Below are 20,872 nucleotides of genomic sequence, written 5' to 3'. Positions count from 1 at the left end.
CTCTTACCCATCTCCATCCCCACCTTATTTTCACCTAAACCATGTAGAAGGGAAAAGCAAACAGCAGGAGAGAACCATTTCTTCAGTCCTCTTGTCACATGGTCCAACTTATGAAAGTGGCTGATTCAGAAAATCAATGATCATAGAATCATAGATACAAGGCTGAAAAGAACAGAGCTCCGGAGTCATCTATTTCAGCTCACTCATTTTGCAGACTGGAAAATTAAGGCTCTTAACAGTGATGTCCATGGTCCCGTGGAAAATAAACAGCAGAGCTAGAAATCTAACCTTGCTCTTAGGGAAATGCAAAACAAAGAGAATTCATTTGAAAACTACAAATAAGCTCTGAGAATTTCTATCTGCCAGAAAGCAGTCTCCAATGTCTGGACCTTAGTCCTTCTCCTTGTTCAATAGACCAGGGCTTCTTAAAATTTTTCCCCTCATGATCTCTTTTCTCCCAATAAATTTTTATATGATCCTGGGTATATAGATATATAAAATAATACAAATCAGGTATTTAATAATAATAAATTATCATTTGTGACCCCCCCCACCTTCAGTTACAAGACTCCAGATACTGTCATGAACCACAGTTTAAAAAGCTAACAACTGAGAAAAATAGCAGAAAAGAATCTTCTAAATATTTTCTCAATGTCCCCAAAGAAGAAGTCAAGAAGAAGTCAAGAAGTCAAATTTGGAGATACTAATTTAAAAAATAAGTGAATGAATGAATAGATTAAAATCTGAGATTAAATATTTCAAGCTAAAAGAGGCCTTAGACATCATCTAGTCCAATACCTTGATTTTACAGATAAGAAAACAACCCCAGAAAGATTGTAACTTCCCAAGGTCACAAAGATGGGTAAATTGTAAAATTTGGACCCATCCTCTCAGACTCCTGGGTCAGAACTATTTCCACAGCACCATGACAACACAAGGCAACTTTTCAATTCTAAGCCATACAGAAGGATGCTGAAAATACTCAGGAGAGTTACTCCAACCAAAAGAGCATTTCCAAAGCTATAAATGGATGGAGATGCAAAAATATGCCAGCACAAGACAATTCTTATTTCTCCTGAATGTTAAGAGAGCAAACTTTTCTACCGACTAAAAGTCATTCACCAAAGATCTTCTAACTGGTTTATCAACTTATAAAGAAAACAATAGCAATAGTATACACTGCATCCCAAAATTGAAAGTAAACAACTCAGAAGATAGGGCACGCAAAGCTACTGGGCCATTCTGACAAATACCAATCATCACTATATAGAACTACAGGAAAACCTGTTTCTTTGTAAATTCCGTTAACTTGGATTCCAGATAGGGGTTTGTTGCAAACATAAAAGAAACTCTGCCAAACAGGGGAGTAAGGAGAAAAGATTCCAGACTATACAAAAATAATAATGATGATGATGATGATGATGACAATTAGACAAAGCTGTCTCCCTTACTTTGAAGACCTGCATTATTTCATTCTGGATTGAAAGGAGAGGTTCAAGAATTTGAAATGCCCAATAAATTTGAGATACGAATTCTAGACATTTTACAATGAATACTCAATGTATTTCTTATTTTCTTATGCAAAATTTTTAAACCCTTCCAATTTCTCCCATGACCTAATGTGGCCTTCCATTCAAAATCATGAATGAGAAATAGAAGGAAGGGGATTTCAGGCAGAGAGCACCGGATGCTTCATCAATACAGTCAAAACAATAGGGAAAAGCAACAGCCTTAAAAAGTCCCCTTAAAAATACCCTTGCCTGAATGCTAAATTCTTTCATGAGTTGTTTTTTTTTTTTTTTTTTGTTTTTGTTTTTTTTTTTTTTTTTTTTTTTTTAATATGAATCTCCTTTTTATCAGGGGAGCATGGCTCTTTATTGCATGTTATCTAAAGACTCTTATATGAATCTACCAAGCTCTGTCATTCACACAATCACATTCCACATCTTTCACAGTTACCACACAAATGTCCAGAGAACATGCATTCCTATGTAGGAATCAGGAGTGCAATTGGAGAATGAAAAAAATCTTATTCTACTGAAAGACAAGGCTAACTTTCCAAACATGGGGTGAGTACTCAGGAACTAGGACCCGATTCTATGCCAAATTTGGACTAAGGACTTCGTGAGTCTCCAAAATGATTTTCTCTCATAAAAACCTTTCAAAACTCCTTTCGGTGGTTCATATTTTCAATTACATAACACAGTTTTCCAGTATGTTGAAGGTTATCAGATGAGTAATACACGCCAATCTACGTCCTTACTAAATATACCACAGCGTGTGCACATGTATAGATATAACCAAATTGCCTAAAGATGAGAGTTCTGATAACAATCCATCAGATATACACATCACACATGCTCATTCCTGTGCTGAGAAACAGCTGCATAAGGCACTGGAAAGAATACCCCAGTAGGAATTCAAAGCCCAAGTGTTCTTGTTCCTTCTCAACAAGAATATTGAAATGAATCCAAACAGTTTCATTATCCCAGCAACCCTGAGCCCAAAGCTCTACTGGACAAATGCTCTCATCTCAGACCTCACTATCGAGCTGGACCAAAATCTCCTACTTGAACATTCTCTGTGAGATTTAATGTTAGTACTGATGGGATGCCTGCTCCTCCCTAACTCCATCCCCCAGCCCTTGCCACATTTTAGTGATGATTGAAGGAAAGTCAGTTTATTGAAAGGTAGTTTCATTGAAGAGGCAAAAAATAATGAACAACAAAAATATGCCTATTGCTAATGAGCTGAGGAGATAACGTATTTTGTGCCCTTTATCCCAAACTCCAGAAACTGACCCAGAGAAGAATTCACCCTGACCAGAATGGGTTTGATTTTTTTTTTTTTTTTGTGATATAATACACAAGACATGATATTGGCTGGGAACACTATTATTAAAGAGAGATTAAAACAGCTGTACATTATGCTGCAGCACTCGCTCTTCTCTTTACAAACAGACGGTCCTGGATTACAAGAAGCACTTGACCATCAACCAGATTTAACCAGCTGGGCCATATTCTCCTAGGCAATGCCTGTTGACCTCCTCAGTCGCAGCTGCTCAGATGAAATTCTCATTAGACAACTTATTTTCAGAAGCCAAAGGACCCTCTGATTAAATATATGTATTTAGACATAAAAAAGTCTTTTTAAAAGTACTCATTTTCTGACAAGTGCTGCTTATGATAGGGCCCAGTTACACTGGGAACAAGAGCAGGCAATACAAGGAAAAGGAAAATTCATCACTTAATCACAGCTGAAGGGTTTGAGACTAGAAGGATTTTAACCTGGAGCTCTCAATCAGAGCCTTGCTGCCCACCCCAACCAACTTTACTAGACTAACAGCTGCCTTAAAAGTTAGATTTTTTTTTCCCTTTCTTTTCACCGATGAATTTAAATTGTCTGCATTAAGTTCCTATTCAAGACAAGATCAGGCTTACACTGAAATTCACTACTGGGCAACTCAAGGCACAAAGCTGCTGCCAAGGGTACTGCCTTCCAAGAAAAATACCTCCAGGGGGAACAAGTACGTAAGGTAGGTAGTACAAGTATTATTAATCCTAACTTAGTGACTTACCCAGGGTCACACAGCTATTATGTATGTCAGGCAGGAATGGAGCCCAGGTCTACCACTCTAACCACCAGAACACACTGTCTTGAAATTTATTAATTCACATCTCCCACCTACATGCTTTTACATGGATGGTCTCTCCCAAATCTGAAGTGCACTCTTTCCTAACATCTTAGCATTCCTAGTTTCCTTCAAAGCCCAGTCCCATCTACACCAAGTGCCCTTCACACACACACACACACACACACACATACACACACACACACACACACACACACACACACACACACACCTGATCTCTCTTTCAAATAACTGTGCTGAGTTTTTGTTTTTTGTTTTTCTTTATTGTATATAGCTTTGGATTTGAATCCCATTCCCACCACCCACCTCCTATGGAATATAAGCTTCTTGAAGGGACAGAATGTTTATTTTTTTGTGTCTGTGGCTCTTGTTTCTAGCACAGAGAAGGTAATTAATAGATGTTTATTGGATCCAGAATAACTCATCTACCTACTACCATGAAAAGATTCTGATCTGAGGCCGTTTCTAAGAGAGATAATTAGTTAATCACTCAATGGTGAATTAATTTACCAAAACTAAATTTTTTTCACTCTGAAAAATTCAAAGGATTTAGAATAGGAAAGAATTTTTAAAGACAGATCCAATCCCACATAGGATACCTGGGTGGTGGAGTTGGTACAGCAGCAGCCAACAGTACAGAAGAATCTGTTCAAATCTGGCATTAGACACTAGTTGTGTGACCTTGGGCACATCACTTAACCCTGTTTGCCTCAGTTTCCTCCTAGGTAAAACAAACTGGAGAAGAAAATGGCACACTACTCCAATATCTTTGCCAAGAAAACCTCCAAATGGGGTCACCCAGAATCTGACATAAGGAAAATGACTCAACCAAAACCAAGCCAACTATCCAGAGAGTCAGAACAGGAAAATAGCTCACCAAAGTCACCAAAACCAAGATAGAAAGTGAGGCTTTCTAATCCCAAAACCTATCCTGCTCCCTATTGAAAGAGAGAATGTTATCATCAACTATGTACTAAAATCAAGAGTCTTAAAGACATTTCCACTAAAGAATCCCTTCTCCAGGCTACAAACTCCTTTGTTCATCCAGAAGACAAAGGATTGAGGCATTGAGGCTCAGTGATCACTAAGGCGCCTCCAGCTACCACTTTGATACATGAAAATGGTGTTAGTATTAGCAAACATAAGGAAACATTCCACTTCTAGTTTCTTTTTCTTTTTTTTTTTTTTGAGAGAGATTCACTTTCAATAAATACAAAATAAAATGCAAACAAAAGGGCAAAAGCAAATTGTAAAAAAAAAAAAAAAAAAAAAAAGCAAGACGTTTGGTGAGGATCAACATTTTGCTGAAGTGGGGTAGGCCTATTTTGTGATACTCTATTCATTAATTTAACAAATATTTATATCAATTGTCTATCATGTGCAAGGCTTATAGGAGCAGACAGAAACCTACAAAGCTCAATTCCTGCCTTCAAGACACTTAAAAGTTCTGTAGGGGAGAGAAAACAAATATAAAATTAACTATAATCCAAGAGAGGATGTGGTAAATATCATAAGATTGGCACTAGTCCTATGAGTAGAGGCTAATATGTACTTCTTTACTTTTGTGCTTGTTCTTGTTTTTGTTCAGTCTTTTTTTTTTTTATCATGTCTGACTTTTTAATGACTCCATTTGGAGGGTTTTTTTGGAAGAGATACTGGAGTAGTTGGCCATTTCCATCTTCAGCTCATTTTACAGATGAGGAAACTAAGGCAAGCAGAGTTGAGTGATGTGTCACAGCTAGTAAATTTCTGAGACTGAATTTGAACTCAGATCTCCCTGACTCCAGGCCTGGTATTCTATCTACTGTTCCACCTAGCTCCCCTTCTTTTCATCCAGATATTTTATTAATTTTTGAGGTCCAAAATCTGTGCTATGAAAATACAGTTATATAAATTGTTTTTTTTTTTTAATAATCTCTTAAATTCATCCAAGAATAAGGTGTTCTTACTCATGCAAATGCCTTGCACACCAAATCAATCTTAGCAAGAGGAAGGATGGAGAAGTCACAATTTTTCATACCAGGAAAAATACTAAGAAGTCCCTCCCTAATGGTAGGAAATTCTAATGTAAAACTGTTTATTTATTAACTGAAGTTCTAGAGAATTAAAATATTCTTTCAATGGCAACTGAAGAAGGAAGGAAAAGGGGAGGGAAAGGGAAAGGGAAAGAGAAAAAGAAAGGAAAAGAGAAGGGAAAGGAAAAGGGAAAGGGAAAGGAAAGGAAAAAAGGAAAGGAAAGGAGGGAGAAAGAGAAAAAGAGAGACAGAGATACACAGAGAGAAGAAAGAAGAAAGAATGGATGGATGTAAAAATATTAATACATCACTTATACAGAGATCATTGTTCTGGGAACCACAGCACCCTTCAACTCAGCCAAGAATCAGGAAGAATGACAAGCAGCTTTAATGCCTGAATCTTAAGACTTTTATTTTTGAGCTCAGAGATCCATCTTCTTTTCATACCTCAGCTTTAGTCTCTCAGAGATTCTTTGTATTTATTTTATACACAATTCTAATGAGTTCAATTACCTAACTTTCCAGTCCATAGTTAAAAAGAAACAAGCAAATTAGAAGCAAGGGAGAGGTGCTGGTCAAGGTAAATACACTGACAATTACAAGAAGTTAAAGCTGAGGATCTAATAAGAAGAGGAAATCGAAAATATCAGCACAGTAGTTTGGGACCATTTAGTGGTATCACTTACTGTGGTATCACTGAACTCTAGGCCAGTCTAACAACTGATACTTATAAAAATGATCCTGAGTTGCCAAGAAAAATTTAGATTTAGGTTCAATATTAACTTCTTATTAAAGTAGGGGAGTATGTGACACATTTTAAAAAGGTTTTCACCCCAAAAAAATTGTTAAAATTTGCTTCAAAGTTGGGCACTGAAAGGAGTAGCATTCTGCAAAATTCTCAACATAGAACTTCTTCACTGAGGCAATTAGGGATAAATGAGGTTTTTCTGTACTGAACTGCAATAAGTCCAAAGATGTTTATTACCCTCTACTTTTAAGCCTGGATTCTTTCAGTACTTGAAAGCAGACATTACAGAATTAAAATTGTGTCCTATCATCCAAAACTATGGGTAAAATATATCATATCCAATCAAGTGAACCTTTTAAAAAAATATGTATTTTGTGCAAGGCATTGTGCTAGGTACTGAAAATAGATAAAATGAAGAACACATCTGCCTTTAAGAAGTTTTTGTGCTCCTGGATTTCATTGGATTTGGAGCTGGAAAAGACTTTAGTGATCTGATGATCCAACCCATCCCATCATTTTTACAAATAAACTAAGATTTAGAGAGCTCATGTGACTTTTACAAACATCATAGAGGAAACAGTGAGTAGAATCGGGATGTGAACCTCCATCTTCTAACTCCAAAGTCAATCATTGCTTGATTTACCATGTCATGCTACTAGTATGTTGGGATATTACACATAAGAAACATACTTATATGTGTTTTCTGGGTGGGTAATTTTTTTTTAATTACTCCCATCTGATTCCAAAATTCTATGGTTTGCAAAGGCTGATTAGTCTCATTTGAACCTCTAATAATTAAGTTAGAATTGAATAGACCCTTAAGTGAAGGGGGAGCTTTTCTAAGTTATACCAGGACTTAAACATTATCAAAGTTGGAGGTAACTAAAATAAGGAATTCCTGAGGTGTTCCCAAATCAATTTGTAGAGGTTTTATTTAATTTTTTATCTGGTCCCCCCAAATAAAACTAATTGTTGAAAAACAAAAAAAATTAAATTAAAAAAAGAAAAAGAAAAAAAAATTAGCTGGAAAATTTTCCAAAGTAACTTTTTTAAAGGGCGAGGCTTTAAACTCTCACTTTGTTATCATAAGTGTAATGTAAAAAAGCAGAAAGTTTTTGAAAAACAGAGCTATCTGCTTAACACTCCTAATGGATCACAATCTGCCATCACCATGGTAACCTCTGAATAACTTTTTTTTTTCTCCAGCTATTGCCAATTATGCACTTCTCTGCCTCTTGAAATCCCACACATTTTTTTTTAAGGTCTGGAATCTTCAGAAGAAGAAGAGGAAAAAAAAAAAAAAAAAAAAAAAAAGCTGTCCCAGTCTTATTCCATACATACCCTCCTGCTCAGTCCGGGTCATCTCTTCCAACTTCTTTTGTTTCAATGTGTCTACTACATCTGCCAAGCTCCCTTTGCGGCGCTCTGGCGTTCCGAAAGTGACACTGGTCATTATCTCTCGGTCCCGACCCCCGTCATCAGGCTTATGTGGTGAGGTAGAGGTATTTCGGAAGGAATAGAGGGAACATAACTTAGTATTCTCTGATTCCTGAAAGAAAACAATTAAAAAAAATTAGGATGCTAGGCGATCCCACTTGTTTTAGGATAAATTCCAAGCCATGGTCATGAACACATGTAACTGCTAACATTACAAATACTGAGTAGGCTAAGGAATGTGTCCTTTTTTTTTTCTAAATAAAGAATAAAATAATAAAGAAGCAACTGTCAAAGAAATTTACCTGCCACTTACAGACATAACCTGGGTGTATTTTCAAAATTGTAAATCAGGCTCAATGTTGCGTAAACCTAGTTTTGAAACAGGCACTGCAACTTCCTACTCATTTTATACTCTTCTGTACAGAATGTTTCAGATCCAGTGAATAATTATTGGGGTTGGGAAGGTCAGATTTTTTTAAACTATTCCTACTGGCTAAGGTCTTCCCATGTTTTCAGACATGTGTGGATCACAAAACTTTTATCTTCTAGTTTAATACCAATAAAGACATTTAATAAGAGCTTATCATATTTAAGAGTCTGTGAACATTTCTTGGGATGGGGGGGTGCATGCACGAGAAACTTTAAAATCTATTAGAATGATTTTCCTGTCATGAGTCTTCCCTAAATAATAAAAACTACATCAAGACTGTCCCCACCTCCACTCCCACTCCCCCCAAAAACCCAAACCATGTTTTAGCGTATGGATACACAAGAATTTAAAGTCTCTTGATTTTTAAATCCATGATCACAGATGTGTGTATCTTTTACCAAAGGGCAAATTTATCATAGAAATATTGACACAGGAATTACTTCATAGGACAGAAGTACAAATGAGTTACTAAACAGGTAGGAGGGTGGGTCTATCCACTGCACACTGCAGGTACAAAGCTTATAAAAAAATTGACAAACAGCTCATACTGACAGGAAGGAGATGTTTGTTTCTTTATTTTTCCAAATCAGGACTGGTAGTTAGAAGCAATTACAATTTAGCAATAGTCATTCTCTTCTGCCGGATTCTTATCATTAGTGTCTCTGTGTGTGCTCTTTGACACTCTAAAGGCTACAAACCCCTGAGGAGAACTTAGGGAGTAGGCAGTGGTCCCCACCCCCAGCCTCACACTTTACAAAAGAGAAAACTCAGGCTGAGGGGTCAATTTACTTGCCCAAAGTCACATAGATCTCTATAGTGTGAAAAGTTCCCAGAAAATCTAATGCAGCATAAAAAGCTGTTTTCTAATGATTAGCTCAATGTCTATCTCACTTGAACATAGTAAAGCTGAGAGGAGGAGAGCAGTGAAGAAGGAGCCACAGGAATGAATGGGAGGATGAAAGGCTAAAAAGGAAGAAGGAAGAGAAGAGAAAAATTATTTCTATTTAGGCACAGGTCCTGCTACTTTGTTGCATACACCATGAGAAGGCTTAACACCTTCTCTAACAGAGAACCTCCAAAGAAAGTATGATTTAATGAGGAAGGAGAAACACACTCAGCATCCCCTACACTGCCCAATGACTCAGCTACCTCTATTATTCTCAGGTGGCCAGATGCCCCTTCTATCAAAATTGACTAGAATACAGAAGAAAGGACGCTATATTTGAAACTAAAGAACTTGGGTCTGAGTGAGTTCTAGTTTAACCAGTTACAAAATGTGTGACTTTGGACAGTCATTTAAGTTAGCCCTCAGTTTCCATAAGTAAAATAGAGATAATAATTCTTGTATTTGTATCTCATCAGGCTATGGTGAGGAAATGCGTGGCCCTAAAAAATTACATAAATGTGAGTTATTATTCCTAAAAATCAGTCAGATCAGGAAGACGGTTCCCCTGAGATTATGTGTATGTATGCATGCATGCATCGGCTATGGGACCAAGCAAGTCACTTAATCTCTCAGTGGGCTCAAACATCTCTATAAGAATAGAAGCAGAGAAGTAGCTGATCTTCATTGGAGGAGAAAGCTCTTCATAAGGAGCTCTGAACACTGAGGAAATCTTGGATCTGTTCTTGTCTCTAAATGGAGGGATGAATAAGTGAATGATGATTGACAGATAGATAGACAGAAAACAGACAAATAGAGATCTATTATATAACATATTACACATACTGTAAATGTATATATACATATAGAGACAGAGACACAGAGAAAGACAAAAAGAGGAGAGAGAAAAAATTATAGCTAGTATGTAGGGATACTAATTCTCCTTTTGCTCAGAATGATACTTAAATGAAAGAAAGAATTCAGAAATTATAGCAAAGAATTCTTCTTTTCCTTTGGGTCTAAGGCACAAGCACTCAATGGTAGATATTCCGAAGATATTTTCACTTATAATAGATTTCTGAAGTAAAGTTAGTCATCATCATTTGAACAAATACAGCTTTTAAAAAATAACTGTTTTAAGACAAAGCTGCAAAGAAAGTATCAATCTGCACTGGTAGGAGCTTCCTCATTTGAAAGTTCCTTATACAAATGCAGTTATATTTCTAGTCCCTATCCCGATTTTAATTCAAAATGTATTGATGGCTTTTGTCTTTACATCTATTTGTAAAACTCTTTGCAAATGCTAGCTATCATTATCCTCCTCTTCATCATCATTATTTCTGGACAACACTATTCCTAGCCTAAAATGGGGCTTTCTTTAAACATAAAAAGCAGATAAACAAACATAGCTGCTTCTGTGATTGTATTTGAAAGGATCTGAAAGCTCCTTCCCCAATGATCCTCCCCTTCCCTTCCCTCTTCTTTCCCTAACCTCTCTGCTGAGATGAACATGACAAGTTTCATAATCCATTCTCCAGGACCAATATCAGTTAATGTCCATCCATACTATTTTTAATGGCAAGGCATTCTCATGTTATGATAGTAAATCAAATGACATTGGACTAAATATAAGGGATTAAAGGGTTCAATCCCACTTGAGGATGACACTTGCTGAAGGGCCCCAAAGACAAGTTCTCCAGTTATTCCCAACCCAAGATGCAAAGACTACACAAGAAGGAACAATGCAAACTCAAAGAGCTAACAATTGGCACTAGGTGACACTGATGAACAACATCAATAGATTATGCAACCTGTCTGGGAGGGCACATCATTGTCTTCTTGGGACCAGAGGGCATTTGACTGAAAAAATATGGTTTCTCCCAAAGGGAAAAGCACCAGACTTAGTCACAAAATGTGACCAAGGACTTCATCAGAATCAGCTGACACAGTAAAAGTGGCTGAACTTTCTTAAGTCTACCCATACTGTCCAAGGGTTCCTTAAGTGAAGGGGGAGAGGGAGGATAAGGGGGAACCATAATTCTTACCCCTAACATTTTTACCTTCTAGATTATAATGAACACTAGAACTTTAAGTACAAAAGCTGACGGAAATCTTATCTATTTAGATGAACAGGTAAATTTATCATTTCATTTGTTTTGTTTTAGTTTTGCCTGAGACTTCAACTAAACTGAAGAGATGAAGGTCAAGATTATTTGCTAAGCGTCCTCATAAGAAGAGAGGCTGAGCTGCTGACCTGTAGGGCATAAAGAGATCAGCTGCTGCCTAAAAGCCCTCATAAGGACAATTCCTCACTTCTCCCTCTCCCCATCTATAGGCAGTAATTAAAAGTAGAGATATGTTTTTCCCCTAAAGTGACATTTATTCTGTGATTATAATTTATTATTTTAGGAGGAGAGAAAGCAAAAGCCAGGGAAACTACTTCATGACATAGCACTGTTGTTCTGGTTAACTGACTGGCTTTCTCTGGGTGGCTGTGATCCCTTGGGTTATATGTACTCCAGGCTGTGTGCATCAGCTGTCTTTCATTGCCGCTACTAATACACTTATATAGTGCTTTAAGATTTATAAATTATTACAAATATTATCCCATTCTATCTTCACAACTATCCTTTAAAGTAAATGTTACCAGCATTTTACAGATGAGGAAACTGAGGAAGGGAGTGGTTAAGTGATTTGTCCAAGATCATATACTTCATAAGTGTCTGGGGCTAGATTTGAATTCAGATTTTCCTGAGTCCAGGTCCAGTGCTCAATTTACTGAACTTTGTCCCTGAGTTAGTGACATCATTGCCAATGCCTTGTGTCAAAGATCCTAGGATTCATTAGTTATTTGTTCTAGGGCCATGACCGTTAGAAAGATAGGACATTTTTTATTAGAAACTAAATAAAAGATTTTTTTTTGAGAATAGGGCTCCCTATTTTACCCAAACTAGAAATATTTTAGCCACTCACTGACCCAATCCCAATACTGATTGGTGTGGAAGCTTTAACTTGCTTTGTTTTTCCAACCTGAAACAGGCCACCCCTCTTCAGGCTTCCTAATGGTCTTCCATTCCTCACCATATTAGTGTTGGACTTAATGTAGAAGCCTGATCAGCTTTAGGCCTGCTTCAGAACCCCCAAAGTCAAGCTGGGTACCAATGTGAGCCTGCCTCAGGAGCAGGAATTATAAGCATAAATACTTATTAGTCGATTTATTAATTGGTTCTGATGCTCTGACACAGCAATTATAACAAAATAGATGCTTCACAGTTGTTAGATTGTACCACTCCTGACCATTATGAATTTTAAGATAATATTTCCAGAAAGTAAGTATGTCTTGACAATGAAGCAGGGAGATAATTGTAAGGATTTTTTTTTTTTTCATCATGAAAAAAAGACACAGCTCAGTGTGCTAAGATGGAACATATAAGAGATTCTCTCTCTTCTTCTGATCTCTCTCATGAAATAATGATGATAATGAAACAGCTACTCTATTAAATGGCCAAGGATATAACCACTACAAAGGCAGAGCCCAGGTAACCTAGGGAAGAAGTTGGGTTGGAGGGAATTTGCTTCTACATCTGCTTTTCCTCCTTATCTAGTTGTGCCTCCCCACCCTCACCCCCACCCCACTCAATCTCACATTCCCCACATCTCATAGGAAGTTTTTTTTTTTTATTTTTTTTTTTAATAAATAAGTTTAGGAAGCAAAAGTCTTCAGATCATTCTGTTTCACACTTATCCCAAAAACTAGGCCCAAAATGAAGACCAAATTGAATTGGGAAGAGAGTTTCAAAAAACATTTTCCTCAGAAATCAGATGGAGCTGATTAAATACAACTTAGGTATGTAAAATGTAAGTAAAGAAGTCAAGAAAATTCTTCCTTCAAATCAATTCAATTCACCATTTCCTTCAGTGCCTTAAGGACCCGTGATTTCATCAGTGTGAGTACTCCTTCTGTCTAAATAGGTCATAGTCTTTTTCTGTCTGCCTATCTGTCTGTCCCGCTATGTCTGTCTCTGTCTCTTTGCTTCTCTCTCTGTCTCTGTCTCTGCCACACACTCTCTCTGTGTGTCTCTCTCTAATTTCCTCTTCCCCTGTCACTGTGTGTGTCTGTCACACACACACACTCTCACATACACACACCTATTCCCTCTTCTATACACCTTAGTAAGCATTTTAATGAGTTGCCTTCCGGGGCTGAAAGAGTTTTTCTGCTCTTGGGCTAGTTTTCAAACAACTGGGATTGTCTTTCCATCACTAAACCTGCGTTCAATTTTTTTTTTTTTTTTTTTTTTTTGCTTATACTTTAATGGAATGTCTTTCCATATAGAAGAGATAGAAGCTTGAAGAAGTTTTTGGTGGAGGCGAGCAACACGGTAATAACAACACAAAATATGGTCATCCAGCCTTCGCTTTGAAGACCTCTACTTGAAGAACTCACTATTACCCCAAGTCAGGACATTCTCCTTTGAAACAACTATATTTTTTCTAATGAAATGTCATCTTTTTACTAAGCCAAAATTTACCCTTCTGCAATTTCCACCCACATAGCTCCAAGTTCTACCCTCTAGGACTAAACAAAAAGGTGTAATCCTTTATTACACCTTAGAGGTAAGAACATTCAAAAATCTTCCTAAGAAAGCTTCTAACTGTAACTCAAGATAGTGAAGAAAATTGATCACCACTGAGTGACTGAAAGAGAAGAAATGGAGTGTCATAATTTAGGATCCAATATCCATTATAGCATCTGCTGCTATCAGGGATTCCTTACTGGAAAAATAAGCCTCTTACACATATATAATCTTTCTCAGAAGTGAAAGGTCCACTTGTGTGTGATACATTGGGGGTACATCAAACTGACAATAGATTCTTACTGGTGAGAGGATTGTCTTCTAAATGCAAAGCTGAAATGTTTGTTTTTTTTCATCTAACTCAAACTAGCATCTAAGAGGAAATGCTTGATTTATATACATTTCTCACAACTAAAATAGCATTATTCCACCCAGTTTTTCTAACTTCATATCAAGAAGTCGTAGTTGGATCAGTGCATGGTCTATCACTACAGAGGGCTCTCTCTTCCTTAGAACTATCAAGGATAAAACTGTTCCCAGTTTTCACTTGATTGGTGAGTATATTTGCATGTCTAGATTAGAATGGTAAGATTCCTGGTGTTAAGACTGAAAAAACAAAAAAAACTTTCAAAAATGTTTGGACACAGGAAAGGAAATACTGGGAGATCAAAAGTAGTATAGTGACCAAGATGACATTTGATGGAGGGAAATAGGAAAGAAGTTCAGTAAATACTGAACTTCAGTAAATACTGTGGCTGTCCCCGCACCTACCAAGGCATTCTTACTTGGGCTATTAGTTAATTAAAATTGAGCAATAATTAAATACTTTACTATGTGCCAAGTGCTAGGGACACAAAGAAAGGCAAAAGATAGTCCCTGTCCTCAAGGGACTCACAGTTCAGTGGGGGAGACAACATGCATATAATTGTATGCTAATTGGAGATAACTGATGGAGAGAAGGCATTGGAATTGAGAGGTTGGCAAAGGATTCCTGAAGAAGGTGGAGGTTTTAGCTGGGACTAGAAGGAAGTCAAAGAAACCAGGTGGTGGAGATGAGAGAAAACGCTTCAGGTATGTGGTGTCTCTCACCCTTTCAGTTTGGGGAGGTGCCAGTATTGGAAGAGAGGTATACTTGGACATTTGGACTCTGTTCCTGGAACCATCCTGGGCTTCGGAGGTCAGAGCTGACCTTACCTTGCCCACATTACAGGTTTTACTTCACTTCTAGGGCACTTCCACACCATGCTGCCATCACCATCACCCCTATTATCCCTTCTCTAGCTCTTCAGTTCTCCTTTATGTGTTGCTTCTCCTCCTTGAGAACAGGCACTATCTGGATGGCTTATGTGAATTATATCACTAGAACTTAGCACAGTGCTAGCACATAACAAATGTTTAGTAAATAAATGCTCTCTCTACAGCTATGCCCTCCTTTAGGTCAAAATCAGCAGACCACATTGTTGTTGTTCAGTCACGTCTGACTCCCTGTGACTCCATTTGAAGTTTTCTTGGCAAAGATAGTGGATTAGTTTGCCATTTCCTTCTCTTAAGTAATTTTACAGATGGGAAAACTGCAGTAGACAGGGTTAAGTGGCTTGCCCAAGGTCATACAAAAACTCTATTAAATCCAATTCACAAGCAAGTCAAGGCTTCACCTGTGATGTCCTTAGTCCTCTTTGAAAATGAAGAACTAACAACAACAGATCATAATCTATCCCAAAGTCTTGCCATAAAGTTTATGATCTTAGTCCATATTACATCACAAGTCCCTCACATATACTGTAAAATGAAAGTCTTGAATTAATTGATCTAAGTTCCCTTCCAGCTTAAAATTTATGAGCTAATGATTCCAACTGTCTATGACTTAGAAAAGAATGCTTTGTAATCTTTTGGCAATTTAAAGACAATCTTTCTGGAAATATTTCATGAAGAGGATACCACAGTACCTTTCATTATGGCATGTGTTCAGGGCATTTCACTTCAAGGTGAACATTTATTGAGTACACAGTCATAAAGAACATTACTTCTATTCTCCAAGCTAATGAAACTGAAACTAAACTTTTTTAATTAACTAAATATTCCTTTATAAATATAAACTTAAAGTGGGTATGATAGTGCATACTACAGTCTCTGGTACTGGACAAATTGAACTTGAATTTCAGAACTCTGAGCTGCAGTAGAACTGAGGTTGTTGGGATGTCCACACTAAGTCTAGAACCAATATGAAAAGGTCTCAGGAACAGAGGACCACCAGGTTGGCTAAGAAGGGCAGAATTAGCCTCTGCCAAAATTTCTGTATCAATCAGCAGTAAGAGCAGGCCTTTGTGTGGTTTTGGAACTTCTACTCTGGGAAAGCTAGGGAGAACCAAGAAAGGGAAAAAAAAAATGTCACAATGACAAAAATTGGTTTTGAAACATTCGATCATGCCTGTATATATCTAGCACATTCACACATACATACACACCGGCTATATTCCCCCTTGCAATGAATAGGACTAGACAGGTTTTAGAGCAGAATTTTTGTATCCCGTGCAATATGCCATCTGCCTCTGACAGAATGTGATCAATCATGGGTTAAGTCTTAGGACCCCTCCCTTCCCCAGGCAATTCTCAAAGACTATAAAATTTGCCAATGAGTTACATTACTCTTTTACTGGAAAGTGTTTCCACACCTAGAAGTATCTAGGAAGATATCTCCCCTCCCTTCTCTTCTCCTCCTTTTTACATTACCCTGCAAAAATCTCTGCAGCTATTTGGACATGGCCATTTATCTCTCCATTCATCATAAATTTACTAGATTCCACCTGCCTATTCAACACTCAATAACACTCGACAAATATTCATTGTTATTGCAATGTACAAGACATTGAAACTATAATGAAATAGCTAGAACCATCTGACTTAGATCATCACACTGGTTGAAACTCTAGTATTCACTTAGCTTAATATTCTTATTTTGCCTAAGAAAAAGTCTAGATGAAGGTAACCTATTCCAGCTAATCCAAGACGGCCTGTTTCAAAACAGAGAGAAGAATAATACTTCACAGTAAAGGTATGAGGGGAGGAATCAAGGAGGAATGTAAGTACTTCCAGAGTGTTTCTGATCTAGTTATCCCTAAAAAGCATTTCTGCTTCAAGGGCCCTAGAGTCCGGTCTTTCCACTCTCTTCCTCTTGCCCACCTGAGCAATTTCCAGATATATATCTGTTCTGTTATAACAATTACTGGACCTAGTGAAGGCAGCTAATGTGTTTAACTCTGGACACACCCTTCCCTCTCAAATCTTGACATGAAACACTCACAGAACCCACTGTGGGTTTTGCCAAAGTCATGTGTTGCTATTTAGGAGTTGGATGAACAAGCAAGCTCTTTCTCAATAATGCACTGGGGCAGCTGAAAAGGGCACCTCTCTGATTGCAGGCCATTTGCTCTGGGTCCTCAGGGTAACCCAGATAGTCACAAACCTCCTTTTCTCCCCTGCATCTTGCTTGTCTTCACCCTTGCATAAGAACATCGTAAGCAAGAGGCTTTGCACTGCTTTCCATGGATTTAATGACAATGATGGGTTTAATTGGAAACTTTTCCCAATAAACTTTATACTACATTTCTTATTGCCCTGATCTAAATCCACATGGATCCCAGTTCAAAGAAACAGCAAATGATTCCTTTTGTGAGTTTGTTAGCAAAGGAGGATAAATTGCTTAAAAATAGAAAAGGAAGAAAACTGGGCAGGAAAATAGAAACCAAGGTGGGGGGAGGAAAGAATAAGTTTGCCATCCTTTCCTCACCTCTCATGCCTGCTGAGTTAACTCTGCAATCACATCAAAAGGCAACACAAAATGTTGGCAAGCCTAGAAACATTTGGCCAGTAATCTCTCTGACTTTTAAATGCCTGGCAGGACAGAGCCACCCCTGCTTTCATGCACATTATTCTCCAAGGAAATTTACCAAAACTATTTTAGGAAATATCTAAACTTTACAGCAAATAATTTGAAAGAGACAAATTAATCACATAAGTCACATAAGACAAGATGTCTTGATAAAAGATAAAGACACAAGCTTTACAAGGGAAGGCTTAGAAAAAAGACATGCTAGTATACAAAGATGATGGTTAATAGTTAAGTAGATAAGTAGATAGGTAAATAGGTAAATAGATAGACAAACACATAAATATAAGAGACAGAGAGAAACAGAGAGAGCCAGAGAAACACAGACAGAGAGACAGAGACAGAAAGGCAGAGGCAGAGACAGAAACACAGAAATAGAAAAAGAGTAAATATATTTGTGGCCTTCATTTTAACAATGTGAGCTATTGCTCTTAGTAATGGGGCATAGCTCATAGTTTACATCTGCTCATCCCAGCTATCCCAGTAATGAAAGAAAGAAAGAAAGAAAGAAAGAAAGAAAGAAAGAAAGAAAGAAAGAAAGAAAGAAAGAAAGAAAGAAAGAAAGAAAGAAAGAAAGAAAGAAAGAAAGAAAGAGAAAGAAAGAGTTAAAAAAAAGTCATATATGCAAAGTGTTGTCATAAAGACACGATAGCTAATCTTCCTTCCTCAATTCTCTGAGGCATTCTGTCTGTACCTCAAATAGGACTCCTCCTTGAGAAACTTGTGAATTAAGGAGAGGTTTATTCAGGTCCTGGAAGCATGCTGATGCTTAGAACCAGATTTGAGTTATCCTGTGATGAAAGCAAATGTTTACAGAATCATTTGCAATCACTTTATTAAATAAGAGTTCCTATTTTCCAGGGCACTAATGAAACAGGGACAAATGAAACACATAAATGTTCATTTCTCATTTCTACCTGATTGTAAAAGTTTATTACCAAAGGTTTCTAATATATACTTTGGAGTTTAGAATATGTCTTACCCAGGGATATTAATGAAACTCAATTTGTATTGCCTTTGAAAGAAAAGAAAAAAAGCTAGTGGGGTCGTGGGAATGTGGTAATACCAAAATAATACTAAAAAGGATAATACGCTAAAGAATAACTATCTCCCCTCCCCCTTCCTCTTTAAAGCTGTGTTAACACAAGGAATAATAGAGTGGAGTTTTTTTTTTTTTCCTTCTTCTTTAAAAAGGTTACATTTATCTTGGAAAGCAGGAAAAAACTTTTGCAGGCTGAAGACAATCAAACAGTGAGATAATTTGCATATCAAGGTAATTAAGCCACATTCATTAGAGTCGTTCAAGCAAGATTAGATATGTTCATGGAAGGAACAGAGGAGGGTCTCTCCTGCTTGATGCAGGTGGCTTGACTCAATAATCAGAGAGGGCCCTTTCAACCTGATCATCTGGGACTCTCTGAGTGAATGATGGAAGGTTCATTATGTTAAAGTTACCTTTATTACAAACAGCCCCTTTCATGCCAAAAATGGGAAGGGGTTTTAAGGTGGCAAACACAGTCTCAGATTCTAATCTTCAAAGCAATATGCTGCCTTCTTCCCCCATTCATTGCTGCTCTCTGCTCCCAATCTGACCCCAGATAACTAGAAAGAACCTTGGAACATAAGAATTGTTAGGGGTGGAAGGAGCCTTCACTAGCTAGAGCACACAATTCATTGAGTTTAAAGCTAGAAAAGACCTTAAGGATCATCTGATCCAACTTTTCATTTTTACAAATGATAAAAATGACAGCTGATAAAGAGTAAGTGCCTTGCCCAAAGTGACATAAGTAGCAAGCAGCAAAACTCTTATTCAAAGTCAGGTTCTCTGACTCCAAATTTGAATTCCAGAATTCTAATTCCCACTGCAACTCTCTTCAGAGGATCTTCGCCTGGGATCCACAGACAGAAAGTGAGCTAAAATAGGAAAATAACTACATCTTTATTTTCACTAGCCTCTAATGAAAGTCTAGCATTTCCTCTCCTTCTGAACACAGGCAACAAACCACAGCAGAATTTACCTTACTTGTAACTTTGTCACCAATAGATATCATAGATACTTTCATATTACAATTGTTTCAGACGTTTCAAATTATTGTTTAGGTTCCTCATGACTTTTAAATTACTGGAGTTATTTCACTTGCTACTGGATCAAAATCTTCCTGTCTACAGACTCTAGTTCATTATAGGTGCTTTCCTTTGTGATCCCACATATATTATTTATTCATTTAAAAAAATTCTCTGAGAAAGATCCAAAGGATTCATCAGATCCAACCAAAGCAGTAAAATCCATGACAAAGATCCTACTAAAGCCAGAAATAGAGTTGAATCTATTTCAAGATTAGTCTATATAAACTGTTTTGATAAAATGATAGTATTTCACAACTTCAACAGACCTCTTGCAGTGAAAAGTTTAAGACTGTCACTGTTATTCTTCAATGACCACATGACACTTCCTCACTTCCTGGTATCTACCTGGCAAACTACATTGCTACATTATTAGGAACCGACTCTTGTTACTCTATTTGTGTGTCCAGCAACTGTGTTGTTGGATGAAATGATGAGTAGAGAAAGAATACATATATTGAAACCCCTCAAACCCCAGCACAGAGGTAGTGTTCATCTTGCATTATAAAATGGCTTAAGCCTTGAAATCTTTCCTTTTTCTAAATAAAGCAAACAGAGGGTTATTTGAATTTTTAAGAATATTTTTTCAAAAAGAGTTTTTTACTTTTTTGGGTGGATTGCAAGTAAGAAAAAAAAGCTTGAGGGAACTGGACATGTTTTAGTTTTATTAGGCTCCAAAGATCACCTCCCATACACAGTGAGGAACAATCCTGTGAAGCAGAAATTACACTGGACTCAGAAAAGCTGGGATCTGATTTTGGCTCCGTCACAGACTGTATGACCTTAACCAAGTCTTTTCAGCTCTATAGGCTCTGGCTTCCTCTGCAAAATGAGGGGACTGAACTAGATGGTGTCAAGGGTCTCTTCTAACCATAAAAAGTTTACAATGAGATGAATCATATGCAACTATCCATTTCTAAATAATTAGCAAGAAGTGACCCTTCTTAAAAGTACTGTAGACCCCATATATCATAAGCCACACTTTGGGCTAGTAACAATGACTGCAGAAGGACAGTGGGCAGAAACAGAGGTCAGTAACATTACTCATGTGTTCTGCAAACAGACTATACCAGCAGCACTGGGGAGAATGAAAGAGAAACAAGACATTTATGAGACATAA

The 20,872-nt window shown here is 37.3% G+C and overlaps 1 protein-coding gene across 14 annotated transcripts in view; it reads right to left on the bottom strand.

Moving 5' to 3' along the window:
* SOX6 (SRY-box transcription factor 6) overlaps window positions 1-20,872 on the bottom strand; it is a 633,323-nt gene that overhangs the window by 318,154 nt on the left and 294,297 nt on the right. For all 14 annotated transcript variants that reach the window (XM_031942052.1, XM_031942057.1, XM_023506259.2 and 11 more), the window contains one exon: window positions 7,757-7,964. In XM_031942052.1, coding sequence (XP_031797912.1) covers window positions 7,757-7,964 — 208 coding nt within the window. The remainder of the gene's footprint in view (window positions 1-7,756; window positions 7,965-20,872) is intronic.

The sequence above is a fragment of the Sarcophilus harrisii genome, chromosome 6, assembly GCF_902635505.1.
Source record: "Sarcophilus harrisii chromosome 6, mSarHar1.11, whole genome shotgun sequence".
In the NCBI taxonomy this organism is placed as follows: Eukaryota; Metazoa; Chordata; class Mammalia; order Dasyuromorphia; family Dasyuridae; genus Sarcophilus; species Sarcophilus harrisii.
Note: the sequence above shows the minus strand (reverse complement) of the source record. Positions and strands in the feature narration are given on the sequence as shown.